Source organism: Ranitomeya variabilis, chromosome 4 (assembly GCF_051348905.1).
Source record: "Ranitomeya variabilis isolate aRanVar5 chromosome 4, aRanVar5.hap1, whole genome shotgun sequence".
In the NCBI taxonomy this organism is placed as follows: Eukaryota; Metazoa; Chordata; class Amphibia; order Anura; family Dendrobatidae; genus Ranitomeya; species Ranitomeya variabilis.
The window spans coordinates 759,247,540-759,272,159 of NC_135235.1; the positions used below are offsets into that span (position 1 = coordinate 759,247,540).

A 24,620-nucleotide genomic window follows, 5' to 3' on the forward strand; every position below is an offset into this window, starting at 1 on the left:
AGCTGCAGGAGAGTAATGTATGCTGGTGGAGGGAGGCCCAGGGTTGGGGGAGATGCCACCTATAACTAGTAAAAGGAGAAAAAACAGAAAGAGCAGGTGGTGTGATGATTTGCATGAACGTTTTGAGTGCTGCATGGAGGTATTGGATGGTTTGGAGTGGGTAAGAAATGTCAGTAAAGCCTCAGAGTTATACATGGGAGAGGGGAGAAGGGAGGGGTGGATATAGAGAGAGTGCACAGAATGTGTTAAAGGGTGGGCGAGTTGTGAGAGAGCAGAAGTAAAACCAAATAAGAAGCAGATTGACATGGTCAATGCATAATGTAGTATGACTGACCAAGAATCATGATTGTTTGAAAAACTTATGCACTTTACCTGTCTCCTGCCCTGTCCAACTGCCATTGTCTAACTGCCAAGCACTTTATACTGTTGCACTTAATATCTGTTGCACGCGCGTGCTATCCCAGCCAGATCTAAATATATATGAAATGAAATGTCTGCTAGCATCAGGCACCAAATGGCCACAATCTGCAATTAACCAGGATTAGAGATGATCATAGATGTGACTTCTCCATCTGTCGGTGACTTTTATAATATTTGTTTCAGGGTGAAGATCTGACCCATATTAATACTACAGAGACATATGTGAGGGGGGATGAGTGGTGTAAAGAGGAGATTCCCACATATGACTACCCAGGTGAGTAGTGACCACTAAATGCAGAGAAGTCACAGATTCTTCTCAGTCACCGGCTGTGGCTGCTTTATCGGTGGTGTAGTCCGGCTATATTACCATGATCACCATTTTGCCTCTAGACCACAACATTCTCCTTCTATACACTGACCTGAGAGACTTCCTGATCATCACTGCGCATGACAGGAAGCCTCTCAGGTCTGGAGCCCCTGACTTTGGGTCTCCATGGCAGCGATCGGAACCATGCGTCATGCCACGGGGTCTAGGATCCAAAGTCAGAGGGGATGTTGGCCCATGTAGTGAGGGATCAGTGACCTGTCATAAGCCAATACAGATAAATATGTAATGAGAGCACCACATAAAGCCCCGCCCACATCCCCGCCCCAAAGCACGAGAATCTCATTAGCTGAAAACTAGAAATACAGATTAAACAACAACCACAAGACTGATTTCATCACCAGGTATCAGTGTAATCAGTATAACGACACCAACCTGACAGTGTCTGTAGTCACTGAGCACAATCCTGCTGACAGGTTCCCTTTAAGACATCTCTGCTCTGCACTATTATACACAGTTCTCTTTAACCCCTTAGTGACAGAGCCAATTTGGTACTTAATGACCGAGACAATTTTTACAATTCTGACCACTGTCCCTTTATGAGGTGATAACTCTGGAATCCTTTAACGGATCCTGCTGATTCTGAGATTGTTTTTCGTGACATATTGTACTTCATGTTAGTGGTAACATTTCTTCGATATTACTTGCGATTATTTATGAAAAAAACGGAAATATGGCAAAAAATTAAAAATTTTGCAATTTTCAAAACTTGAATTTTTATGCCTTTAAATCAGAGAGATATGTCACACAAAATAGTTAATAAATAACATTTCCCACATGTCTACTTTACATCAGCACAATTTTGGAAACAATTTTTTTTTTTTAGTTAGGAAGTTATAAAGGGTTAAAAATTGACCAGCGATTTCTCATTTTTAAAACAAAATTTACAAAACCATTTTTTTTTAGGGACCACATCACATTTAAAGTCATTTTGAGGGGTATACATGACAGAAAATACCTAAATTTGACACCATTCTAAAAACTGCACCCCTCAAGGTGTTCAAAACCACATTCAAGAAGTTTATTAACCCTTTACGTGCTTCACAGGAACTGAAACAATTTGAAGGAAAAAATTAACATTTAACTTTTTTTTTGCAAACATTTTACTTCAGAACCAATTTTTTTTATTTTCGCAAGTGTAAAAAGAGAAAATGAACCACAAAATTTGTTGTGCAATTTCTCCTGAATACGCCGATACCCCATATGTGGGGGTAAACCACTGTTTGGGCGCACGGCCGAGCTTAGAAGAGGAGTGCCGTTTGACTTGACAATGCAGAATTGGCTGGACTTGAGATCGGACGCCATGTTTCGCGTTTGGAGAGCCCCTGATGTGCCTAAATAGTGGAAACCCCCCACAAGTGACACCATTTTGGAATTTAGACGCCTTAAAGAACTTATCTAGATGTGTGGTGAGCACTTTGAACCCCCAGGTGCTTCACAGAAGTTTATAACGTAGAGCTGTGAAAATAAAAAATCACATTTTTTTTTCTACAAAAATGATCTTTTCGCCCCCAAATTTTTATTTTCACAAGGGTAACAGGAGAAATTAGACCACGAAAGTTGTTGTGCAATTTGTCCTGAGTACGTCGATACCCCATATGTGGGGGTAAACCACAGTTTAGGCGCACGGCAGAGCTTGGAAGAGAAGGAGCGCCGTTTCACTTTTTCAATGCAGAATTGGCTGGAATTGAGATCGGACGCCATGTCGCGTTTGGAGAGCCCCTGATGTCCCTAAACAGTGAAAAAAAAACACAAGTGACCCCACTTTGGAAACTAGACCCATTAAGGAACTTAACTAGATGTTTGGTGAGCACTTTGAACCCCCAAGTGCTTCGCAGAAATTTTTAACGTAGAGCCGTGAAAATAAAAAATCCTTTTTTTTTCCTCAAAAAGGATTTTTTAGCTCGCAATTTTTTATTTTCTCAAGGGTAACATGAGAAATTGGACCCCAAAATTTGTTGTCCGGTTTGTCCTGAGTACGCTGATATGCCATATGTGGGGGGTCCACTGTTTGGGCACACATCGGGGCTCGGAAGGGAAGTAGTGATGTTTTAAAATGCAGACTGATGGAATGGTCTGCGGGCATCATGTTGCATTTGCAGAGCTCCTCATGTACCTAAACAGTAGACACCCCCCCACAAGTGACCCGATTTTGGAAACTAGACCCCCCAAAGAGCTTATTTAGATGTGTGGTGAGCACTATGAACCCCAACTGCTTCACAGAAGTTTATAATGTAGAGCCATGAAAATAAAAAATCATATTTTTTCCACAAAAATGATCTTTTTACCCCAAAATTTTAACTTTCACAAGGGTAACAGGAGAAATTGGACCCCAAACTTTATTGTGCAATTTATACTGAGTACGCTGATACCCCATATTTGGGAAGGACCACCATTTGGGCGCATGGCAGAGCTCGGAAGGGAAGGAGCGCCGTTTTGGAATGCAGACTTTGATAGAAAGGTCTGCGGGCGTTATGTTGCGTTTGCAGAGCCACTGATGTACCTAAACAGTAGAAACCCCCCCACAAATGACCCCATTTTGGAAACTAGACCCCCCCAAGGAACTTATCTAGATGTGTGGTGAGAACTTTGAACCCCCAAGTGCTTCACAGAAGTTTTATAATGCAGAGTCATGAAAATAAAAAATATTTTTTTTCCACAAAAATGATTTTTTTAGCCCCCAATTTTTTTATTTTCCCAAGGGTAACAGGAAAAATTTGATCCCAAAAGTTGTTGTACAATTTGTCCTGAGTACGCTGATACCCCATGTGTGGGGAGGAACCACTGTTTGGGCACACATCGGGGCTTGGAAGGGAAGGAGCGCCGTTTGGAATGCAGACTTATATTGATTGGTCTGCAGGCGTCACGTTGCATTTGCAAAGCCCCTGATGTACCCAAACAGTAGAAACCCCCCACAAGTGACCCCATATTGGAAACTAGTCCCTCCAAAGGCCAAAGGAACTTATCTAGATGTGTTGTGAGAACTTTGAACCCCCAAATGTTTCACTACAGTTTATAACGCAGAGCCGTGAAAATAAAAAATCATTTTTTTCCACAAAAATGATTTTTTAGCCCCCAATTTTTTTTATTTTCGCAAGGATAACAGGAGAAACTGGACCCCAAAAGTTGTTGTCCAACTAGTACTTAATATGCTGATGCTCCATATGTGGGGGTAAACCACTGTTTGGGCGCACGGCAGAGCTCAGAAGGGAGGGAGCATAATTTGACTTTTTGAGCGCAAAATTGGCTGTCTCGTTTGGAGACCCCCTGATGTACCTAAACAGTTGAAACCCCTCAATTCTAACTCCAACCCTAACCCCAACACACCCCTAATCCCAACCCGATCCATAATCCTAATCACAACCCTAACCCCCAAAACACCCCTAACCCTAATCCCAACCCTAACCATAACCCTAATCAAAACCCTAAACCCAACACAACCCTAATCCTAATCTCAACCCTAATCTCAAAACCTAACCCTAATCCCAATACACCCCTAACCCTAATCCCAACCCTAACCTTAACCCTAATCCCAAACGTAACCCTAATCCAAACCCTAATCCCAACTCTAACCCTAACTTTAGCCCTAACCCTAACTTTAGCCCCAACCCTAACCCTAACTTTAGCCCCAACCCTAACCGCAACCCTAACCCTAGCCCTAACCCTAATTGGAAAATAGAAATACATACTTTTTTTTATTTTATTATTTTTTCCTAACTAAGGGGGTGATAAAGTGGGGGGTTGTTTACTATTTTTTTTTATTTTGATCACTGTGATAGGATCTCACAGTGACCAAAATAAAACAAGAGGAAGAATCTTCCTCTGCTGGCCGGCAGATCACGGCAGACGCACTGCTTATGCGCCTGCCATTTTCTTACCAGAGCACAAAGCCGACGGTTAGGAGAGGAAGCAGGAGGACCCAGGGACACCTGTAAGTATAACAGGGTCCCCGATCCCCCTATTGTGTGCGATCACATCAGAGGACAGAGAATGACAGATCGCTTTTTTTTTTGCGGCCGCCGGTAAACGGTTAATTACCGGCGATCGCAAAACAGGGGTCGGTAAAAACCTACCCCGATCATGTTCTTTGGGGTCTCTGCCACCTCATGTGCCCGCCATGTTTTTCCCGGAACAACATGGTGGCCCCCATCGGGAGCCATGAGGAGCACCGGTAGAGACAGGTGAGTATCGGGGGGGGGGGGGGGCGATCGGGGACCCCATTTCTCTGTCCTCTGATGTTAGATCACATCGGAGGACAGAGAAATTAAATGGCAAATCGCGTTTTTTTGGCTTTGTTGCGACCGCCGGTAAACGTTAATTACCAGCGATCGCAACTCGGGGGTCGATAAACCCCCCCGAATCATGTTCTCTGGGGTCTCAGCTACCCTCGGCAACCGAGACCCCAGAGAAAATCCGACTCTGGGGGCGCTATTCACTTTTTCCACAGCGCCGTTAACGGCGCTGTGGTTTAAGTACCCTAAACTGCCGCCGTTAAAAGGCGTATCGGTGGTCATTAAGGGGTTAAATGTGTAATATTTCTTCTTGAAACTCATGTGACAGAAAATATTGGAGCTTCCGATAGTTTAGATTGTGAAGTCACCGAGCCCCGTGCTCTAATTACCCCAGAGAGGTTTCACCACTAGCTCCTCATTTATTACTGATGGAGACTGTTCAGTTTGAGCATTTCAGTAGATGTTATTGTCTATAGTCACAGTTTTTGATTACAGTAGTGTCCACAATACTCTGATTTATCCTTTTCCCGCAGCCAGTTTTGTGTTCTTAATCAGGCCCCATTTTTACAATCTGACGTGGTCACTTTATGTGGTGATAACTTTGGAACTATTCACAAAGGATAATAGAAAACAAATAGATCTTACTAATTATTTGCCAACTTCTCACAATACCCTACCTACGATTGTACACTACTCTCTGGGCACACTGCAGGGCTCGGAAGGGAAGGAGCGCCATTTAGCTGTTTGAATGTAAAATATGTTGGAATAATTAGTGGTTGGCATGTCGCGTTTGGAGAGCCCCTGATGTGCCTAAACATTGAAACACCCCACAAGTGACCCCATTTTGGAAACTAGACCCCTTGACCCCTTAGGGAACTTATTTAGATGTGTATTGAGCACCTTGAACCCACAGATGCTCCACAGAAGTTTATAATGTAGAGCCATGGAAATAAAATAAAAAATACATTTTTCACCAATAAATCTTTTTAGCTCCATATTTTTCATTATCGTAAGGGTAATAGGAGAAATTGCTCCATGCAATTTGTTGTGCAGTTTCTCCTGAGCATGCCGATATCCCATATGTGGGGGAATACTACTGTTTGGGCGCACGGCAGAGCTTGGAAGGGAAGGCGCGCCATATTGGAGAGCAGATTTTGCTTGAATTGTTTGTGGGTGACATGTCACATTTTTAGAGCACCTGACATGTCTAAACAGTGGAAACACCCCAACAAGTGACCCGATTTTGGAAACTAGACCCCCAAGAAACTTATCTAGATGTGCGGTGGGCACTTTGAATGCCCAAGTGCTTCACAGAAGTTAATTATGTAGAGCCGTGAAAATAAAAAAATCATATTTTTTTCTACAAAAAATGATCTTTTTGCCCTCAATTCTTTTCCAAAGGGTAACCGGAGAAACTGGACGCCAAAAGTTATTGTAAAATTTCTCTTGAGCATGCCGATACACCATATGTGGGGTGTAAGGTTTCTCTTACTGAGAGTGTTGGGGGACACTCACTTGACCGCGATATTTAAGCACACGGGCACGGGTTTATAAAACAAAGCAGTCCATGCGGTTTATTAAGCCTCATAAACCGGGTTACGCACAGTTCATAACATGAAACACAACAGGCACCAACTGGTGATATTAACTTGCATCTTCAAACACTTCAGTGTACGGCTTTGCCTCACGGACACTAACGTGCTGGGCCTCTCACTTCGCCCAGTTACCAGGGTGTCCGTACGCCGTACACTTCACCAACGTCCCAAGTCACAGACAGCACATGTGACTCCGGGTTGTCGTCTCTAAACACGCTGGTACTCCCTTAACCAGCTCCCAAGGGAGACCACACAGTTCATAGAACTTCACAAGCACTACCGGCCTGTACGATACCTGACGGGAGCTCCGGCTCCACCTGCTGACTCCTTGCCAGTCCGCACCTCCGGGTAAGCTGCCTTACAGGGATCAACAACTTGCCTGGCCGGCACACACTAGTCAGTCCAGAGCCACTGAAGGACTGTAGCTTCCCCAGTTCCACTGTGCACTGCTCCGGGATCCTAGTCATTCCTAGGACGATCCCAGGCCAGCAGGTGCTTTCCAGGAAGCCTCCTCCCAGGCTTCCAACACAGGAACACACCGAGCCCTCAGGAACTCCCTCAGGGATTTTGCACTTGGACCCTTCAGGTCCAAACACTGGAACCACACAGGACCATGTGACCCACACTCTGGTCACGTTATGTACCTGTAACCACACCCACAGTAATGGATCACATGGACTGGTCACGTGATCCTGACATCACTGCAGGTCAATTCTCACGGCTTCAATACAACTCCGTGCACATCCCGGGGAGACCATGCAGCGCCCCCTACCTGTTACAGGGGTTACTGCATCACATATATCACATATCCCCCCCCTCTGTTCACACCTGTAGGGTTGAACACCTGTCATACACGTGGGATCACGGGATATGTCATGCACGTTGCCTTGCCCTACCTGTCGAGAGAACCGTCTCAGTCGGTTTTGAGCATCACACAGACCCATCCAGTTGTTGAGTTTACCCCGCCCCCAGCGGTCAACATGTAGGCCTTGAGCTTTGGCCTTTAAGTTACAGTCTGTCCGTGACACCAAACCTTTAGTCAAGTTTGTCTCTTTACTCGACCTTTCTCTCCAGGGTCGCCACCCACGGTTGGTACGGACATTAGTCCCACTTACAGTCGAGACTAGCAACTGATCAGAGTCTGACCCTCCATCACTACGTCTACTACTGTACATGTCCTTTTTGTTTCCTTTTCGTTGGGAAGAAGGCGGCTGCCACCTTGTGTTCTGCAGCTGTTTATTGACCTGCCGTCTGTACAGTCTCAGCTGCTCTATTTCTCTCAGGTAGGCCACGCGATACTTCAGGAGCATCCGGATATTCGCTAGACTCTCCTTGGACCCGACAACCAGGAATGACACCATTCCATCTTCACCCACCTGGGCCTTGTCTTCAGCCGGAATCCTCAGTCTCTTCACACCTGACACATCCACCATCTCCTGCATCGCTTTTCCAAATCGGCCAATGAGCTTCGCTACCAGAGCTCTGGGCACTTGGACTGTGTCCTCTACCAAGCCCAGACGACTTTGAGCTTTCCTGGCTTGCTCCAAACAACGAGTGGCCTCACCATTCTCCCACAGGACCCTCTGCTTCGTGCGGAGGCACCGTAGGTGCATGTCCCTCAGGACAGCCACCCTCTTCACTGTGACTTCCTTAGTAGACAGTACCACCAACTGTTTCGTCTCCAGTGCCCAGTGCACACTAGACGCTTCCACTGCCTTTTTAAAGGCCTCATGCACACCCTCGCGGGTACATGCATCTTGCGCCTCTACGGGTACATCTATCACACACTTGAAGAGCGGAGTCTCACTTCCTTCAAGAACAGATGGCTCCTGCCTTGCCATGGACCTTTCCATCAAGACACCTGTCACAACCGGGTGACCATCTTGTTCTGCTTTTAGCGCCAACTCCTCTTCAGCTTTACTCTCATTACCACTCTGGTACTGGCACGAGAAGTCTGCGACCACCACCTCTTTTCCTTGTAGAGGGCCTTTCAGTGCTTCTCTAAGCACTACAATGTCTTCCTTTAGGGTCTGATACACACTTTGCCACCTGAACAGGTGGCCTCTGAGCTCCGAGACTTCCTTCTCCAGCTCATCCACTCTGCGCTCAGCCGCTTGTTTCAGGACCCTTTCTTGTTCGACATGGTCGTTCACCGTCTCTATAACCAATTCCATCTCGCTTCTCCCATCCTCCGGATTGGTGAAACATCCATCACTTGAGGAGGTATTCACTTCCGGCACCATCTCCTTGGTGGCCTCCTCCACTTCCGCACCCTCCGACTCTGCACTGTCAGGGTCGGCCCTCTCTTGGGTCTCAGCGGTGACGTCATTAGGTTCGTCCCTTTTCCCTGGGACTACAGAGTACTTCATACACCCCAGGTCCTCAGCATCTTCCGTCAATTCCCCACACGGAGCAACGGGTTCAGCCCCTTTGGCTCTTTTACGTCTCCGTCGACGGGAGGAAGAATTGCCTGAGTCAACCTTATTACACTCTTTTCCACTGGCGTCACCGTCTGAATGGGAGTCGCCACCAATCGTCACCACAGGTCCTGGACCCCGTCCTCCACCCGTCAGCACAGGTCCTGGACCCCGTCCTCCACCCGTCACCATAGGTCCTGGACCCCGTCCTCCACCCGTCAGCACAGGTCCTGGACCCCGTCCTCTACCTATCACCATAGGTCCTGGACCCCGTCCTCCACCCGTCACCACAGGTCCTGGACCCCGTCCTCCACCCGTCACCACAGGTCCTGGACCCCGTCCTCCACCTATCACCATAGGTCCTGGACCCCGTCCTCCACCCGTTACCACAGGTCCTGGACCCCGTCCTCCACCTGTCACCAGGGCATACGCGTTTGTTACTGGCCATGACTTGTCACAGTCACCCCCAGAATCTGTGTCACACCCCACAGTCTGATGACCCTGCAAGTCACTCTCTGTCTGGGTGTCAGCTCCACATGTTTTATCCAGCAGACCACTACCAGTCGTATTGTGGCACACTTCAAGTGACGTCAGGTCAGTTAGTTGGGCAGTCGAACCTTTCCCTCTGGTCAGGCCTGCCTTCTCAACCTTACTAACTGACATCCACATTATATCCACAAACACTTCAGCCTTTTCCCACAGTGCTACCAAATCTTGTCCTATTACCATAGGATATGGCAAGATCGGGTCTACAACCACCTCATGGTATGTGGAAACCTCCGCTGCGACAATGTAGATAGTGGCTACCTGGAGATATTCAGTGTCGCCAGGTGACACAGAATCTCCTGGACGGGTTCTCAGCACAGACGCTTCTCTCCCCGGGTCTATCAACCCTTGCACACACTTTCCATCCAGCCAGAAAGGACACAGTCGTGACACCTCACTGATTGCCGCCCCTTTTTTGGCTCCGCCCCCTTTCTGGGCAAGTGCTCCGCTTTTTGATACCACCCCGGTTCGAGATTCAGCCCCCCTTCGGGATTCCACCCCTTTTTGGGCCATTACCCCTATTCGGGTTACCGCCCCTTTTTGGGTCTCCGCCCCCTTTTAGGCAACCATCCCCGTTTGGGCCACCGCTCACTATTAGGGATAATCCCCTCCCTGGGATACACCCCGTGGACTCCCCCACGGTACTCAGGCCCCAGTTCACACAGTACACCCCAATGTCTCTGGGCTTGTACAGGCCCTTTAAGAGTCTGCACAAAAAGAAAAAAAAATTTTTTTTTTTTTTTTTTTCTATGTCACTTTCACCAGCTCCTGCTGGTACCGCCACAGCTCCCGCTGCAGTCACACACAACCGGCACCTCCAGGTGCTGCCAACCACAAGCCACTACAGCTCCGCCTGCTGTGGAACCTCTCGCTGCAACCACGGCTACTCTCCACACGGCTCTGCACGGGTCCACCGCCGCCGCTTGTCACCTTCGTGACCCCGCCGAGTCACAGCAGACGCTTGTCACTTTCGTAACCCCGCCGAGATACCGCTGGACGCTTGTCACCTTCGTGGCTCTGCCACAGCAATTAACTCCACGTGTGCTAGCAGGATTGTTGCCAAAATTCTCCACCAATTGTAAGGTTTCTCTTACTGAGAGTGTTGGGGGACACTCACTTGACCGCGATATTTAAGCACACGGGCACGGGTTTATAAAACAAAGCAGTCCATGCGGTTTATTAAGCCTCATAAACCGGGTTACGCACAGTTCATAACATGAAACACAACAGGCACCAACTGGTGATATTAACTTGCATCTTCAAACACTTCAGTGTACGGCTTTGCCTCACGGACACTAACGTGCTGGGCCTCTCACTTCGCCCAGTTACCAGGGTGTCCGTACGCCGTACACTTCACCAACGTCCCAAGTCACAGACAGCACATGTGACTCCGGGTTGTCGTCTCTAAACACGCTGGTCCTCCCTTAACCAGCTCCCAAGGGAGACCACACAGTTCATAGAACTTCACAAGCACTACCGGCCTGTACGATACCTGACGGGAGCTCCGGCTCCACCTGCTGACTCCTTGCCAGTCCGCACCTCCGGGTAAGCTGCCTTACAGGGATCACCAACTTGCCTGGCCGGCACACACTAGTCAGTCCAGAGCCACTGAAGGACTGTAGCTTCCCCAGTTCCACTGTGCACTGCTCCGGGATCCTAGTCATTCCTAGGACGATCCCAGGCCAGCAGGTGCTTTCCAGGAAGCCTCCTCCCAGGCTTCCAACACAGGAACACACCGAGCCCTCAGGAACTCCCTCAGGGATTTTGCACTTGGACCCTTCAGGTCCAAACACTGGAACCACACAGGACCATGTGACCCACACTCTGGTCACGTTATGTACCTGTAACCACACCCACAGTAATGGATCACATGGACTGGTCACGTGATCCTGACATCACTGCAGGTCAATTCTCACGGCTTCAATACAACTCCGTGCACATCCCGGGGAGACCATGCAGCGCCCCCTACCTGTTACAGGGGTTACTGCATCACATATATCACAGGGGGTAAACCACTGTGTGGGCGCATGGGAGAGCTCAGGAGGGAAGGAGCGCCATATGGGAGAGCAGATTTTGCTGGAATTGTTTGTGGGTGACATGTCACATTGTCAGAGCCCCAGAGGTGCCAGAACAGCATAAGCCCCCAAAAGTGACTGCATTTTACACAACACTTCCCTGAATGAATTCTTCTAGTGGTGCAGTGAGCATACTGACACTACAGCTGTTCCATAGATAATTATACCATTGGGCAGTGAAGAAAAAATAATTACATTTTTACCACTAAAATGTTGTTTTAACCCCAGATTTTACATTGGAAGATAGGTAAATGGTCACTACACCCATAGATGAATTCGCTGAGGGGTGTCATTTCCAATTCCCAGAGAGGGGTCATTTCCAAAATGAGGTCTTTTCAAGGGGGATTCTGCTGTGATGGCACTTTGGAGAGCCGCTAAGTGCAAGAACAACAGAATCCCCCTGAAGTTACCCCATTTTGGAAATGAGACCCCTCTGGTTATTCATCTATGGATATAGTGACCATTTTCACTACACAGATGACTTCCAGGAACATGTAGTGGAAGTTTTAGAGCAAAAATTGCAAACATGTCATTGTAGTGCCCAATATATTGTGCCCAGCTTGTGTCTCTGGAGACATCCCCCCACCTACCCCCGGAAATTGTTAAGTCAGCTCTACTGAGATGTGTCTGTCACTAAATAAACCAAATGCTTGAATGTCAAAACCGTTTAAAAACGTGGTTCTGTGTGGAAGATTGTAAATCAGTCATGGAGGCATAAGGCTGGCAATGATGGGCATTGTGGGCAATAATAGCGGGTATCATGCCTCATTCCTCTCTTGGAACATACACGACATCCTCTCTGGGGATCTTTCTTGTTTCAGTTGCTGGAATGAGTGCAATAAAATGTCGCTCAGTGAGTCTTCTGACATCTACAGATCATAAAGGATTGGCGGGGACAACATTTTCAAAAAACAGGAATACTGCAGGAATTCAGATACTGCAGGTAACCATGTATGTGACACATGTACTGCTGCAAGTCATAAAGTCACCAATAACCATTGTCTCAGGCCTCACTTAATAAATTGCTTGGTATTTCCTGCATATTTACATGCTCCACATTTGCCCCCACAGCTGAAGAAACCTTTAGTAGACAACCAGGACGTTCTACCAGGACCATCCATCACCAGATTAGGAAGGTGGGAGCGCTCCTTGTGGAGAATAAACCCCCTCCTGAAGAATACTTTCCAGTATTATACATGGTTACCTGCAGTATCTGTGATCTCATCTATATCGGGGGCATGAGACCTCCGGCAGCCTCAGTGAGCCCCTCAGAGACTCGGTGACCAGAGACCTAATCCCTCCAATGTATCCAGACATTTTATCAGGTGCACGGCGGTGATTTCCAGTTTTTCGGAATGGAAAGGGTCAGTAAGCCCAGAAGGGGCGGAGCTTGGCGACAAACTCCTTAGCCAAGAAACCCATTGGATCCTGACGATGGAGACCGCCCATCCCACCGGTGTAAATAAGCGTAGATAGAATATTGTGTTATTAATATTGTTCACCGACCTCTTGACTGTGTATAATGAGAGCAGCAGATTGTTGGGTTTAAGTTTGTATTTTTGTACTGGTAAAAGATATTTAATGTTGTGGGTGTGAAATAACTGAACCATGTGATGGGCATTTTATATAAACCCTGACTCACTGGTATAACACTAGGTTATGACTAAGGGGCATATATGGCCCTGAAACGTGTAACCCGGTGTCTGGGACCCCTGCTATTTATGCCATTTTTCTACTGTCGGTTGTCCATGCTTTTAATGAAGATTTTGCAGTAAAGCTTATTGGACTGCAACCTCTTGGTGCTGGATTTTTTACTACCTGTTGGATTTTCCTGGGATGGCGGCCATGCACAGAGGGGACAGGTGAGCTGTAAAGGACTTTTTTATTTACTTAAGAATTTCAATGACCTTTTCCTGATAATCAAGGAAAGTATCTGCATTTCCAGCTTTTTTGTATAACATAAAAGAATTATATGTGGCCACCTGAAACAAATAAATGACTAACTTCTTATACCAGGTGTATGATTTTCTTGATACCTGGTATGGCTGTGTAATAGTGTGCAGGTACTGAGTATGTCACCACGGAACAGACAGACCAACAGTTGAGGGGTTTAATAACAGGAATTAGGTTCTCCTCGCAGGGAGGAAGCAATGGAAAATAACTAGCAATAAAACAATGCAAAAATACGGGAGTTAAACAATATAACAGAATTAAGCAGGATTTCTTGAGAAAAGAACACTTATCAGTCTCATGAGGACTTGCTTGGAGGGTAGTCTTCTCCAACGTAGGCGCCGAGAATCAGCGGCACTTGTCGTCCCTCTGTTGTCCGTGAGCAGAGTAGTCTCTAAGAGCCTGCTGCCTGGGGTTTCGGGAGTTATTGTGGTATGCACAGGCTCTGAGTCTTTAACTTTTATAGCACAGCCAGAAAATCAGGGCTCCGCACTGTTGTCTCTGTACCAGGAAAACAGGGGCTCTGCATTGTTAAGTCTCTGTACCAGGAGTCAGGGGCCAGGGTGCAGTAGTCTCTCAACGGGTCTCAAAGCGCCCCCCTAAGGTCACAGCAGAGTCCGCTTTATGTACTCACTAGATGCAGTCTTTCTGGGCAGTCTCTACAAGATGCAGTCTTTCTGGGCAGTCTCTTTCTCTCTCTCTTCTGGAGCGCAGCTGCACCCGGCTCTGCACGCTGCTCTGCAAGCTGCTCTGTCTCCTGCATGCGTCCCTTTCCCGCGCTCTCTGGCTGCTTCCCTCCTGTCCCAGTCTACAAGTCTGTCCCATAGGGAACCTGCGACACAGCTCAATGGTTCCGGGCACAGAGCCGAGAAGGTAACCGCCTCCAGACTCTTCTTGTGTTTTTAACTCCTTACATTCCCCCCCCTTTCTGCTCGCCATTCCACGGGCGAGATCTTCAGGAGCTCCTGTTGGCAATCTTCTAGTCCTTGCACGATCTGCTGCCAGATGAACTCATCCTGATTGTAGCGAACAGGGGGTACACCAGCCGTTGAACGTTCAAAGCATCTAAAACCAGCAGGGGCGGTGGTGTCAGCTGCTGTGGGAGGAGTCGAGGCTTCCTCCGATACGTTGGTAGAATCTGGCACAAGCCCTGTTCCTGGGTTCACTGGAAGAGATTTGAAGTCTTCCTCATCTTCCACATCTACATTGATCACTGGCGCAGCCGGTGGGGGTGCTGGAGCCAATTGGACTGATTCAGGATCTCGAGACAAACATGGACGCAACATATTCCTGTGCAGCGTGCGGGTGGGAGTCCCTTCTTCCGTTTCGGGCTGGACCTCATAAACGGGACCCCCGTTGCCGAGCCGCCGCTTCACTCGGTACGGCCTTTTCTCCCATCGGTACTCCAGTTTGTTGTGTGGGCGCTTTTCCCTCACTAAGACTCAGTCTACAGGCCACAGGGCTGTCCCCTTTTGAGGAGCTACCTGGGGATGCTCCAATTCTTGCAGCCGGTCCTGCACTAGACGTTGAATTGTCCGCAGCCGACGACGATGTTCTTGAACCCAGGAGTACACCCCCGTCCGTGGGTAGTCCTCCTCGGGTTCCAGCGCCAGCTCTGCCAGTCCCTTCCCGGGTCGGCCAAAGAACAGAGAGTAGGGGGTGAATCCGGTGGTGCTGTGTTTACGATTGTTATACGCCCACACCAATTCAGGGACGGACTCAGTCCACTTCGCCTTCTGGTCCTCCTCCAGAGTCCTCAGCATTTGAATCAGAGTGCGGTTAAATCTTTCACAAGCCCCATTCCCCTGTGGATGATAAGGGGTGGTCCGGGACTTATCTATTTTGTACAGCTGGTGCAGCTCCTCCATCACTCTTCCGAGGAAGCAGGCCCCTTGATCAGAATGGATGCGCTTGGGACACCCGTACACCTGAATTAAGTGTTTGCAGATTGCGTGAGCCGCAGACTCGGCAGTTTGGTCCCACGTGGGCGTCACTACGGCAAATTTAGTAAAGTGGTCTATCATCACTAAACAATGCTCATAACCTTGATGTGCTGGTCCAATTGTCAAGTAATCTATTGCCAGTAGGTCCATGGGGCCAGAAGACCTCACCATCTCTGTGGGAGCTCTTTGTTCTGGTGGTTTGACCAGCTCACAACTTCTGCATTGCCGACATACTTTATCCACAGTGTTCCTTAAGTGGGGGTGATAAAATAGACACTGTAACCACTGGAAAGTCTTTTCTGGCCCAAAGTGTGCTCCTTTCTCATGTGCTTCCTTAGCCACCTGGTCTATCATGGACGAGGGAATCACTGTCTGCCATACAAGACTGAGTTCTGTTTGCAGGAATACCTTCCGGTACAGGATACCATCCCGCAACTCGAGCCTCTCCCACTGGCGTAGCATCTTCAGTACTTCAGGTGACATGGACCTCCTCTCACGTCGATTGGGCATTTGTTCAGACACGACCCACCTTCTCAATTGAGCTAGCTCCGGATCCTCCTGTTGTACTCGGACCCACTCATCGCGGGGCTGCTCCAGCAAATTCACACAGGCCTCTTCCTGTTCAATTTCCCACGCCGCTGCCACCGTCCTGGCAGTCTTTCCAAAACCTGGAACCTCTACATCTTCCAGTTCTTCATCCTGGCTGGGTGCTGGTTTGCTAAAGTTTACTCGGGAGAGGGCATCCGCATGTACATTCTCAGCTCCTCTTTTATACGAAATTCTGTATCGGAACTTGGCCATTCGGGCTACCCAACGTTGTTCTAGGGCGCCTAACTTGGCATTCTCGAGATGGGCCAACGGATTGTTATCGGTGCGTACATGAACTTCTGAGCCAGCCAGATATTCCGCGAACTTCTCAGTCATTGCCCACACCAGTGCCAACAACTCCAGCTTGAATGAACTGTAATTTTCTGGATTCCTTTCTGAGTCATGCAGAGACCAACTGGCGTATGCGATGACGCGCTCTTTCCCGTCCTGCATCTGCGACAGTACAGCCCTGAGGCCCTGCAGGCTCCCGTCAGTGTGCAAGATGAACGGTTGTGTGAAGTCAGCGTAGGCCAGCACAGGGGCCTCCGTCAAAGCCTTCTTCAAAGCCAAGAATGCCTCCTCCTGATGCTTCCCCCACTGTATGTTCCTGTTTTTGGCGCAAGAGGGCACTCCCCTCAACAACTCCTGGAGTGGATTAGCAAGGCGGGTAAAGTCTTTTACAAAGCGTCTGAAGTATCCCGTGAGTCCCAGGAATGCACGCACATCTTTCACCGTTTTTGGAGTTGGCCACTCTTGTACCCCAGCGATCTTCTCCTGGGAAGGCCTCACCCCTTCAGCAGAGACAACATGTCCCAAGTATTCAATCTCGGTACGGAAGAGGTGACATTTCTGGGGTTTCACTTTCAAGCCATACTTCTGTAGCCGACTCAGAACTTGCTCTAATCTCTGCAGATGCTCCTCAAAGGTGGGGGCAAAGACGATGATATCATCCAAGTAGATCAAAGTGGCTTCAAAGTTCAGGTTTCCCAGACATCTCTCCATGAGTCGCTGAAATGTTCCTGGGGCATTTGCTAGGCCGAAGGGCATCCGGTCAAACTCATACAGTCCCATCGGAAGGATGAAAGCCGTCTTGGCTCGGTCTTGCTCAGACATGGGCACCTGCCAGTAGCCGCTGGCCAAGTCTAACGTGGAGAAATATCTGGCATTCCCTAGTGCCATCAGGGACTCCTCTATCCTGGGCAGTGGGTACGAGTCCCGCACTGTGCAAGCATTGAGCCGCCGATAGTCCACACAGAACCGCAGGGACCCGTCTTTGTTTCTCACCAAGACGATAGGGGCAGCCCACGGGCTCTGACTCTCACGTATAACTCCCTTCTTCAGCATGTGTGACAGCATTCCCTTCACCTCCTGGTACATCTGTGGAGGTATTTGGCGGTACCGTTCCCGGATTGGCGCCGCATCCCCGGTGGGTATCTCGTGGGTAATGGCCGTGGTACATCCAAAGTCATCTTCATCTTTGGCGAACGCAACCTGAAATTTCCCCAATACAGCTTCTACCTGAGGTACCTGCTGTGGAGTAAGTTCCGAGAGCTCCGCCCTCATGCGTTCCAGTATCTGGCGCCCTTCTTGCATTAACCTGTGGTCCGGAGTTGCCTCCGCCTTGACGGTCACCAGCCACGGATCTTCTGGCCTTGCTGTCAGCTGTACCGCCTCAGTGGGGACCAACTCGTCTGGAAGGCCCAGGACTTGAGCGACTTTGCTTCTAGGGGGCAAAGTTATATCTGTCTCCCCCAAATTGATGCAGCGCACAAGGACAGTTCCATCCCGCACGGTAGCCAGGGACCGTGCGACCAATATTCCTGACGGCAGCTGGTCGGCTCTGCTGGGCTCAATTTGGACTTCGACTCCCTCCAGCGGGATGCCAGCTCGTACAGGCAGGGGAAGCACTGTCTGCCCAGGGGGCAACACTCGATTGACTGAGGCGGGGACGACGACTTTGCCGAGTTCCTTTCCGTCGCTGTATGCTTCCCGGACCTGGGCGGTCCGTATCAGTTGTTGGAAGACCCTTCTCTGGGGGGTTTGGTCGCTCCATTGTTGTAGGAACTGTTCCGGGGACTCGTTGAAAACGAGGCTTCCGAGGTCTTTTAACACATTCATGCCCAGGGTCACGGTATGGTCTTTAGCTACCTCTCCATCCACCAATACCACTCCTCTCCTCCCGAGGTCTTTTCCGCAGACCTCTATGTTCATCCATACCACCCCTGCGACTGGGATGGGCAAGTGATTGGCCCCCATAAGTTTGATCACAGGGCCCCATTCGGGCCGTAGCGCCTCTGTGAAGTGATGGCGGAAATATCTCTCAGGCATGGTGGTCACTTGTGAGCCGGTGTCTATCAAGCATCGCACTGCTCTTCCATTGATTTCTGCCCAGACCAGAGGGCACGTGGAAACAAGACTGTGGGGAATTTTACTCCTCCTCCTCTGTTCTTCACGCTCTGAGCAGCGCCCCTCAAGCCCAGAGCCACCTAGTTTAAAGGAGGATGCGGGGATGGTCGGCTCCGCCGGGGACACCATCGAGCAATGTGGCCGGACTCTCCACAAGTGTAGCATGTAAGAGGGCTTCTCCTCCTGGTAGTTTCATCCTCCCTTCGGGGGGCAGCTTCTCTGTCTCGCACCAGAGGGCCGGGCCCCTCTGCCAGAGTTCTTCTGGAGGCCGCCATTTCTTCACGGACCTGTCTAATCTCCATTCTCAGGTCCTCCACCCACTGGGGAATATTGCCTGCGGTGGTGGTTACCTCCCCGCTCTGCACCCTTCCTACCAGCCCCATCACTCCCTGTTCTTGTTCTCGCACACGCGCCTCACTGCCAATCTCAGAGAAAGTCATGTCTGGCTTTACTCGCATGCGCTCTCGCAGTGCCTGTTTCATCATTGCGTCAATGAATTGGGTCACAGTCTCCCCCTCCCGTTGTACCCGGTGAAACAGTCGCATGCGAAGTTCCCCTACGTCAGTGGGGTCCCCATGCATTTCCTCAAGTATGCGCAGCACTTTGTCCAGGGTATCTCTCTCCCGGGGGGACCTATGCATGACAGAATCCCGTGCCTCCCCCTCCAGAGCCATCAATGCAATTTCTGCCTCCAGGGCTGGTGTCATGGGGTGCATCCACATCATTCCCCGGATACGCTCTGTCCAACTCCACAACATTACATTGTTCCCAGTGAACCTTGGCAAATTATTCAACATGGCTCCCAGGGAAATGCTAGACCTGGGAACTTCCCCCGCTGCTTGGTCTGCCCTATCCGCACTACCGTGTGACATCCTGCCGACTACGCCAAATGTAATAGCGTGCAGGTACTGAGTATGTCACCACGGAACAGACAGACCAACAGTTGAGGGGTTTAATAACAGGAATTAGGTTCTCCTCGCAGGGAGGAAGCAATGGAAAATAACTAGCAATAAAACAATGCAAAAATACGGGAGTTAAACAATATAACAGAATTAAGCAGGATTTCTTGAGAAAAGAACACTTATCAGTCTCATGAGGACTTGCTTGGAGGGTCGTCTTCTCCAACGTAGGTGCCGAGAATCAGCGGCACTTGTCGTCCCTCTGTTGTCCGTGAGCAGAGTAGTCTCTAAGAGCCTGCTGCCTGGGGTTTCGGGAGTTAATGTGGTATGCACAGGCTCTGAGTCTTTAACTTTTATAGCACAGCCAGAAAATCTGTTGTCTCTGTACCAGGAAAACAGGGGCTCCGCACTGTTAAGTCTCTTTACCAGGAAAACAGGGGCTCTGCACTGTTAAGTCTCTGTACCAGGAGTCAGGGGCCAGGGTGTAGTAGTCTCTCAACGGGTCTCAAAGCGCCCCCCTAAGGTCACAGCAGAGTCCGCTTTATGTACTCACTAGATGCAGTCTTTCTGGGCAGTCTCTGCAAGATGCAGTCTTTCTGGGCAGTCTCTACAAGATGCAGTCTTTCTGGGCAGTCTCTACAAGATGCAGTCTTTCTGGGCAGTCTCTTTCTCTCTCTCTTCTGGAGCGCAGCTGCACCCGGCTCTGCACGCTGCTCTGCAAGCTGCTCTGTCTCCTGCATGCGTCCCTTTCCCGCTCTCTGGCTGCTTCCCTCCTGTCCCAGTCTACAAGTCTGTCCCCTAGGGAACCTGCGGCACAGCTCAATGGTTCCGGGCACAGAGCCGAGAAGGTAACCGCCCCCAGACTCTTCTTGTGTTTTTAACTCCTTACAGCTGTAGAAGCTGGTCTGCAAGGTCCACACCCCCCATGTATTTGTTGTAGTCAGTGACAGACACAGGTTTTGGAGTAGTGGATCCCTGTTGGTCTGCAGTGGCCCTTGTGGAATCTGTGTAGATCGAGCTCAGGATAAAAATATCTTTGTTATCCTTATACTTAAGGGCAAGCAGCTCTTCATTGTGTAAAGCCCCTGACTGCCCCTTTCAGGACTTTTCATTGACCAATGATTGTGGAAACCCCTGACGGTTTTTGTGAGTGGTCCCACAAGCCCCCATGTTATGTTCAACCAGACTTTTAACCCCTTTACCCCCAAGGGTGGTTTGCACGCTAATGACCGGGACAATTTTTACAATTCTGACCACTGTCCCTTTATGAGGTTATAACTCTAGAACGCTTCAACGGATCCCGGAGATTCTGACATTGTTTTCTCGTGACATATTGTACTTCATGATAGTGGTAAAAAAATTTTGATATTACCTGTGTTTATTTGTGAATAAAAACGGAAATTTGGCAAAAATTTTAAAAATTTCGCAATTTTTCAACTTTGAATTTTTATGCCCTTAAATCACAGAGATATGTCACACAAAATACTTAATAAATAACATTTCCCACATGTCTACTTTACATCAGCACAATTTTGGAACCAAAACTTTTTTGTTAGGGAATTATAAGGGTTAAAAATTGACCACCTATTTCTCATTTTTACAACACCATTTTTTTTAGGGACCACATCACATTTGAAGTCACTTTGAGGGGTCTATAGGATAGAAAATAACCAAGTGTGACACCATTCTAAAACCGGCACCCCTCAAGGTGCTCAAAACCACATTCAAGAAGTTGATTAACCCTTCAGGTGTTTCACAGGAATTTTTGGAATGTTTAAAAAAAAAATGAACATTTAACTTTTTCACATAAAATTTACTTCAGATCCAATTTGTTTTATTTTACCAATGGTAACAGGAGAAATTGGACCACAAACGTTGTTGTACAATTTGTCCTGAGTACGCCGATACCCCATATGTGGGGGTAAACCACTGTTTGGGTGCATGGCAGAGCTCGGAAGGGAAGGAGCGCCGTTTGACTTTTCAATGCAAAATTGACTGGAATTGAGATGGGACGCCATGTTGCGTTTGGAGAGCCCCTGATGTGCCTAAACATTGAAACCCTCCACAAGTGACACCATTTTGAAAATTAGACCCCCTAAGTAACTTATCTAGATGTGTTGTGAGAAATTTGAACCCCCAAATGTTTTTCACTACAGTTTATAACGCAGAGCCGTGAAAATAAAAAATCTTTTTTTTTCCACAAAAATTATTTTTTAGCCCCCAGTTTTGTATTTTCCCAAGGGTAACAGGAGAAATTGGACAGCAAAGGTTGTTGTGCAATTTGTCCTGGGTACGCTGGTACCCCATATGTGGGAGAGAACTACTGTTTGGGCGCATGGCAGAGCTCGGAAGGGAAGGAGCGCTGTTTGACTTTTCAATGCAAAATTGACTGGAATTGAGATGGGACGCCATGTTGCGTTTGGAGAGCCCCTGATGTGCCTAAACATTGAAACCCTCCACAAGTGACACCATTTTGAAAATTAGACCCCCTAAGTAACTTATCTAGATGTGTTGTGAGAAATTTGAACCCCCAAATGTTTTTCACTACAGTTTATAACGCAGAGCCGTGAAAATAAAAAATCCTTTTTTTTCCACAAAAATTATTTTTTAGCCCCCAGTTTTGTATTTTCCCAAGGGTAACAGGAGAAATTGGACCGCAAAGGTTGTTGTGCAATTTGTCCTGGGTACGCTGGTACCCCATATGTGGGAGAGAACTACTGTTTGGGCGCATGGCAGAGCTCGGAAGGGAAGGAGCGCTGTTTGACTTTTCAATGCAAAATTGACTGGAATTGAGATGGGACGCCATGTTGCGTTTGGAGAGCCCCTGATGTGCCTAAACATTGAAACCCTCCACAAGTGACACCATTTTGAAAATTAGACCCCCTAAGTAACTTATCTAGATGTGTTGTGAGAAATTTGAACCCCCAAATAATTTTCACTACAGTTTATAACGCAGAGCCGTGAAAATAAAAAATCCTTTTTTTTCCACAAAAATTATTTTTTAGCCCCCAGTTTTGTATTTTCCCAAGGGTAACAGGAGAAATTGGACCGCAAAGGTTGTTGTGCAATTTGTCCTGGGTACGCTGGTACCCCATATGTGGGAGAGAACTACTGTTTGGGCGCATGGCAGAGCTCGGAAGGGAAGGAGCGCTGTTTGACTTTTCAATGCAAAATTGACTGGAATTGAGATGGGACGCCATGTCGCGTTTGCAGAGCCCCTGATGTGCCTAAACATTGAAACCCCCCACAAGTGACACCATTTTGAAAACTAGACCCCCTAAGTGTTGTGATCCGCTTTTTGGGCTCCCCTAGTGGTGGCTGGTGGTACTGGAGACTTGTGTGTTCTTTTCTGCCTCAGCTCACCTGCTTCCATCAGTTTTGGGAGTTCCCTATTTAGCCTTGCTCTCCAGTCACTTCCTTGCCGGTCATCATTGTAACCTGAGTCTTTCAGTTGCATGTTCCTGCTACCAGTCTGCTGATCAGCTAAGTGGACTCTTGTCCTTTTTGTTTTGTATTTTTTGTCCAGTTTACAGTTTGTTATTTCCTGTTACTGGAAGCTCTTGTGGACTGAAATTGCCACTCCTGTGTCATGAGTTGACACAGGAGTCTTAAAGTAATTTCAGGATGGGTTTTTGAAAGGGTTTTTCAGCTGACCGTGAAGTCCTCTTTTGTATCCTTCCTCTATCTAGTAAGTGGACCTCGCTTTGCTATATCTACCTTCATACTGTGTATGTCTTTTCCTCTGAACTCACCGTTAATATATGTGGGGGCTACTATCATCTTTGGGGAATTTCACTAGAGGTAAGCCAGGTCTGTTCCTTCCTCTTCCAGGCATAGTTAGTTCTCCGGCTGGCGCATGGCATCTAGGCAGCCGTAGGAATGCTTCCTGGCTACTGTTAGTTGTGTGGTAGATTTAGGTCACGGTCAGCTTGAGTTTCCATCACCCGAGGGCTAGTCTGTTATTTTGTGTTTCTGATGTTCCCATGCCATTGGGGAATCATGACAGTATGACCGGCCACTGTTAAAGTAATTGGCAGAAGAAAGGAGAGTAAAAGAAGTCTGTAGATTTTTTTTTTTTTCCTCACATGTTTGCTACTTAGTTGGCTCAGTTGTATTTCTGCTCTATTTACAGCCTTGCCTTTCTCTCCGTCTAATCCTTGAATGGCTCTGATCTCTCCGGTTTAAGGATGGACTCTCAGAGTTTGGCTGCAGGTTTAAATAATCTTGCTACGAAGGTTCAGAATTTACAAGATTATGTTATACGTACTCCTATTTCTGAACCTAAGATTCCTACACCAGAGGTATTTTCCGGAGATAGATCTCGGTTTCAGAATTTCAAATGTAATTGTAAATTATTCCTTTCTCTCAGACCTCACTCCTCTGGAGATCCTGTTCAGCAGGTTAAGATTGTGATTTCTTTGCTGCGAGGTGACCCTCAAAATTGGGCATTTTCATTGACACCAGGGGATCCTGCGTTGCTCAATGTGGATGCGTTTTTTCTGGCTTTAGGGTTGCTGTATGAGGAACCTAATTTGGAGATTCAAGCTGAAAAAGCTTTAATAGCCCTGTCTCAAGGGCAAGATGAAGCTGAGATATACTGCCAAAAATTTCGTAAATGGTCTGTGCTTACTCAGTGGAATGAGTGTGCCCTAGCGGCAATTTTCAGAGAAGGCCTTTCTGATGCCGTTAAGGATGTCATGGTGGGGTTTCCTACGCCCACAGGTCTGAATGAGTCCATCACAATGGCGATTCAGATTGATCGGCGTTTGCGGGAGCGCAAACCCGTGCACCATTTGGCGGTATCTTCTGAAGGGACGCCAGAGAAAATGCAATGTGACAGAATTCTGTCAAGAAGCGAGCGGCAGAATTATAGGTGCAAAAATGGCTTGTGCTTCTACTGTGGTGATTCCGCGCATGTTATATCAGCATGCTCTAAACGTACTAGGAAGGTTGACAAGTCTGTTTCTATTGGCACTTTACAGTCTAAATTTCTTCTGTCTGTAACTCTGATTTGTTCATTATCAGTTATTACCGTGGATGCCTATGTGGACTCTGGCGCCGCTCTGAGTCTCATGGATTGGTCCTTCGCCAGGCGCTGTGGGTTTGATTTGGAGCCTCTGGAAGTTCCTATACCTCTGAAGGGTATTGATTCTACACCTCTGGC

The 24,620-nt window shown here is 48.1% G+C and overlaps 1 protein-coding gene across 1 annotated transcript in view; it reads left to right on the top strand.

Annotated features, from left to right (window-relative positions):
- LOC143766856 (uncharacterized) overlaps positions 1-24,620 on the top strand; it is a 112,614-nt gene that overhangs the window by 32,212 nt on the left and 55,782 nt on the right. The window contains exon 10 of the mRNA XM_077254843.1: positions 604-694. Coding sequence (XP_077110958.1) covers positions 604-694 — 91 coding nt within the window. The remainder of the gene's footprint in view (positions 1-603; positions 695-24,620) is intronic.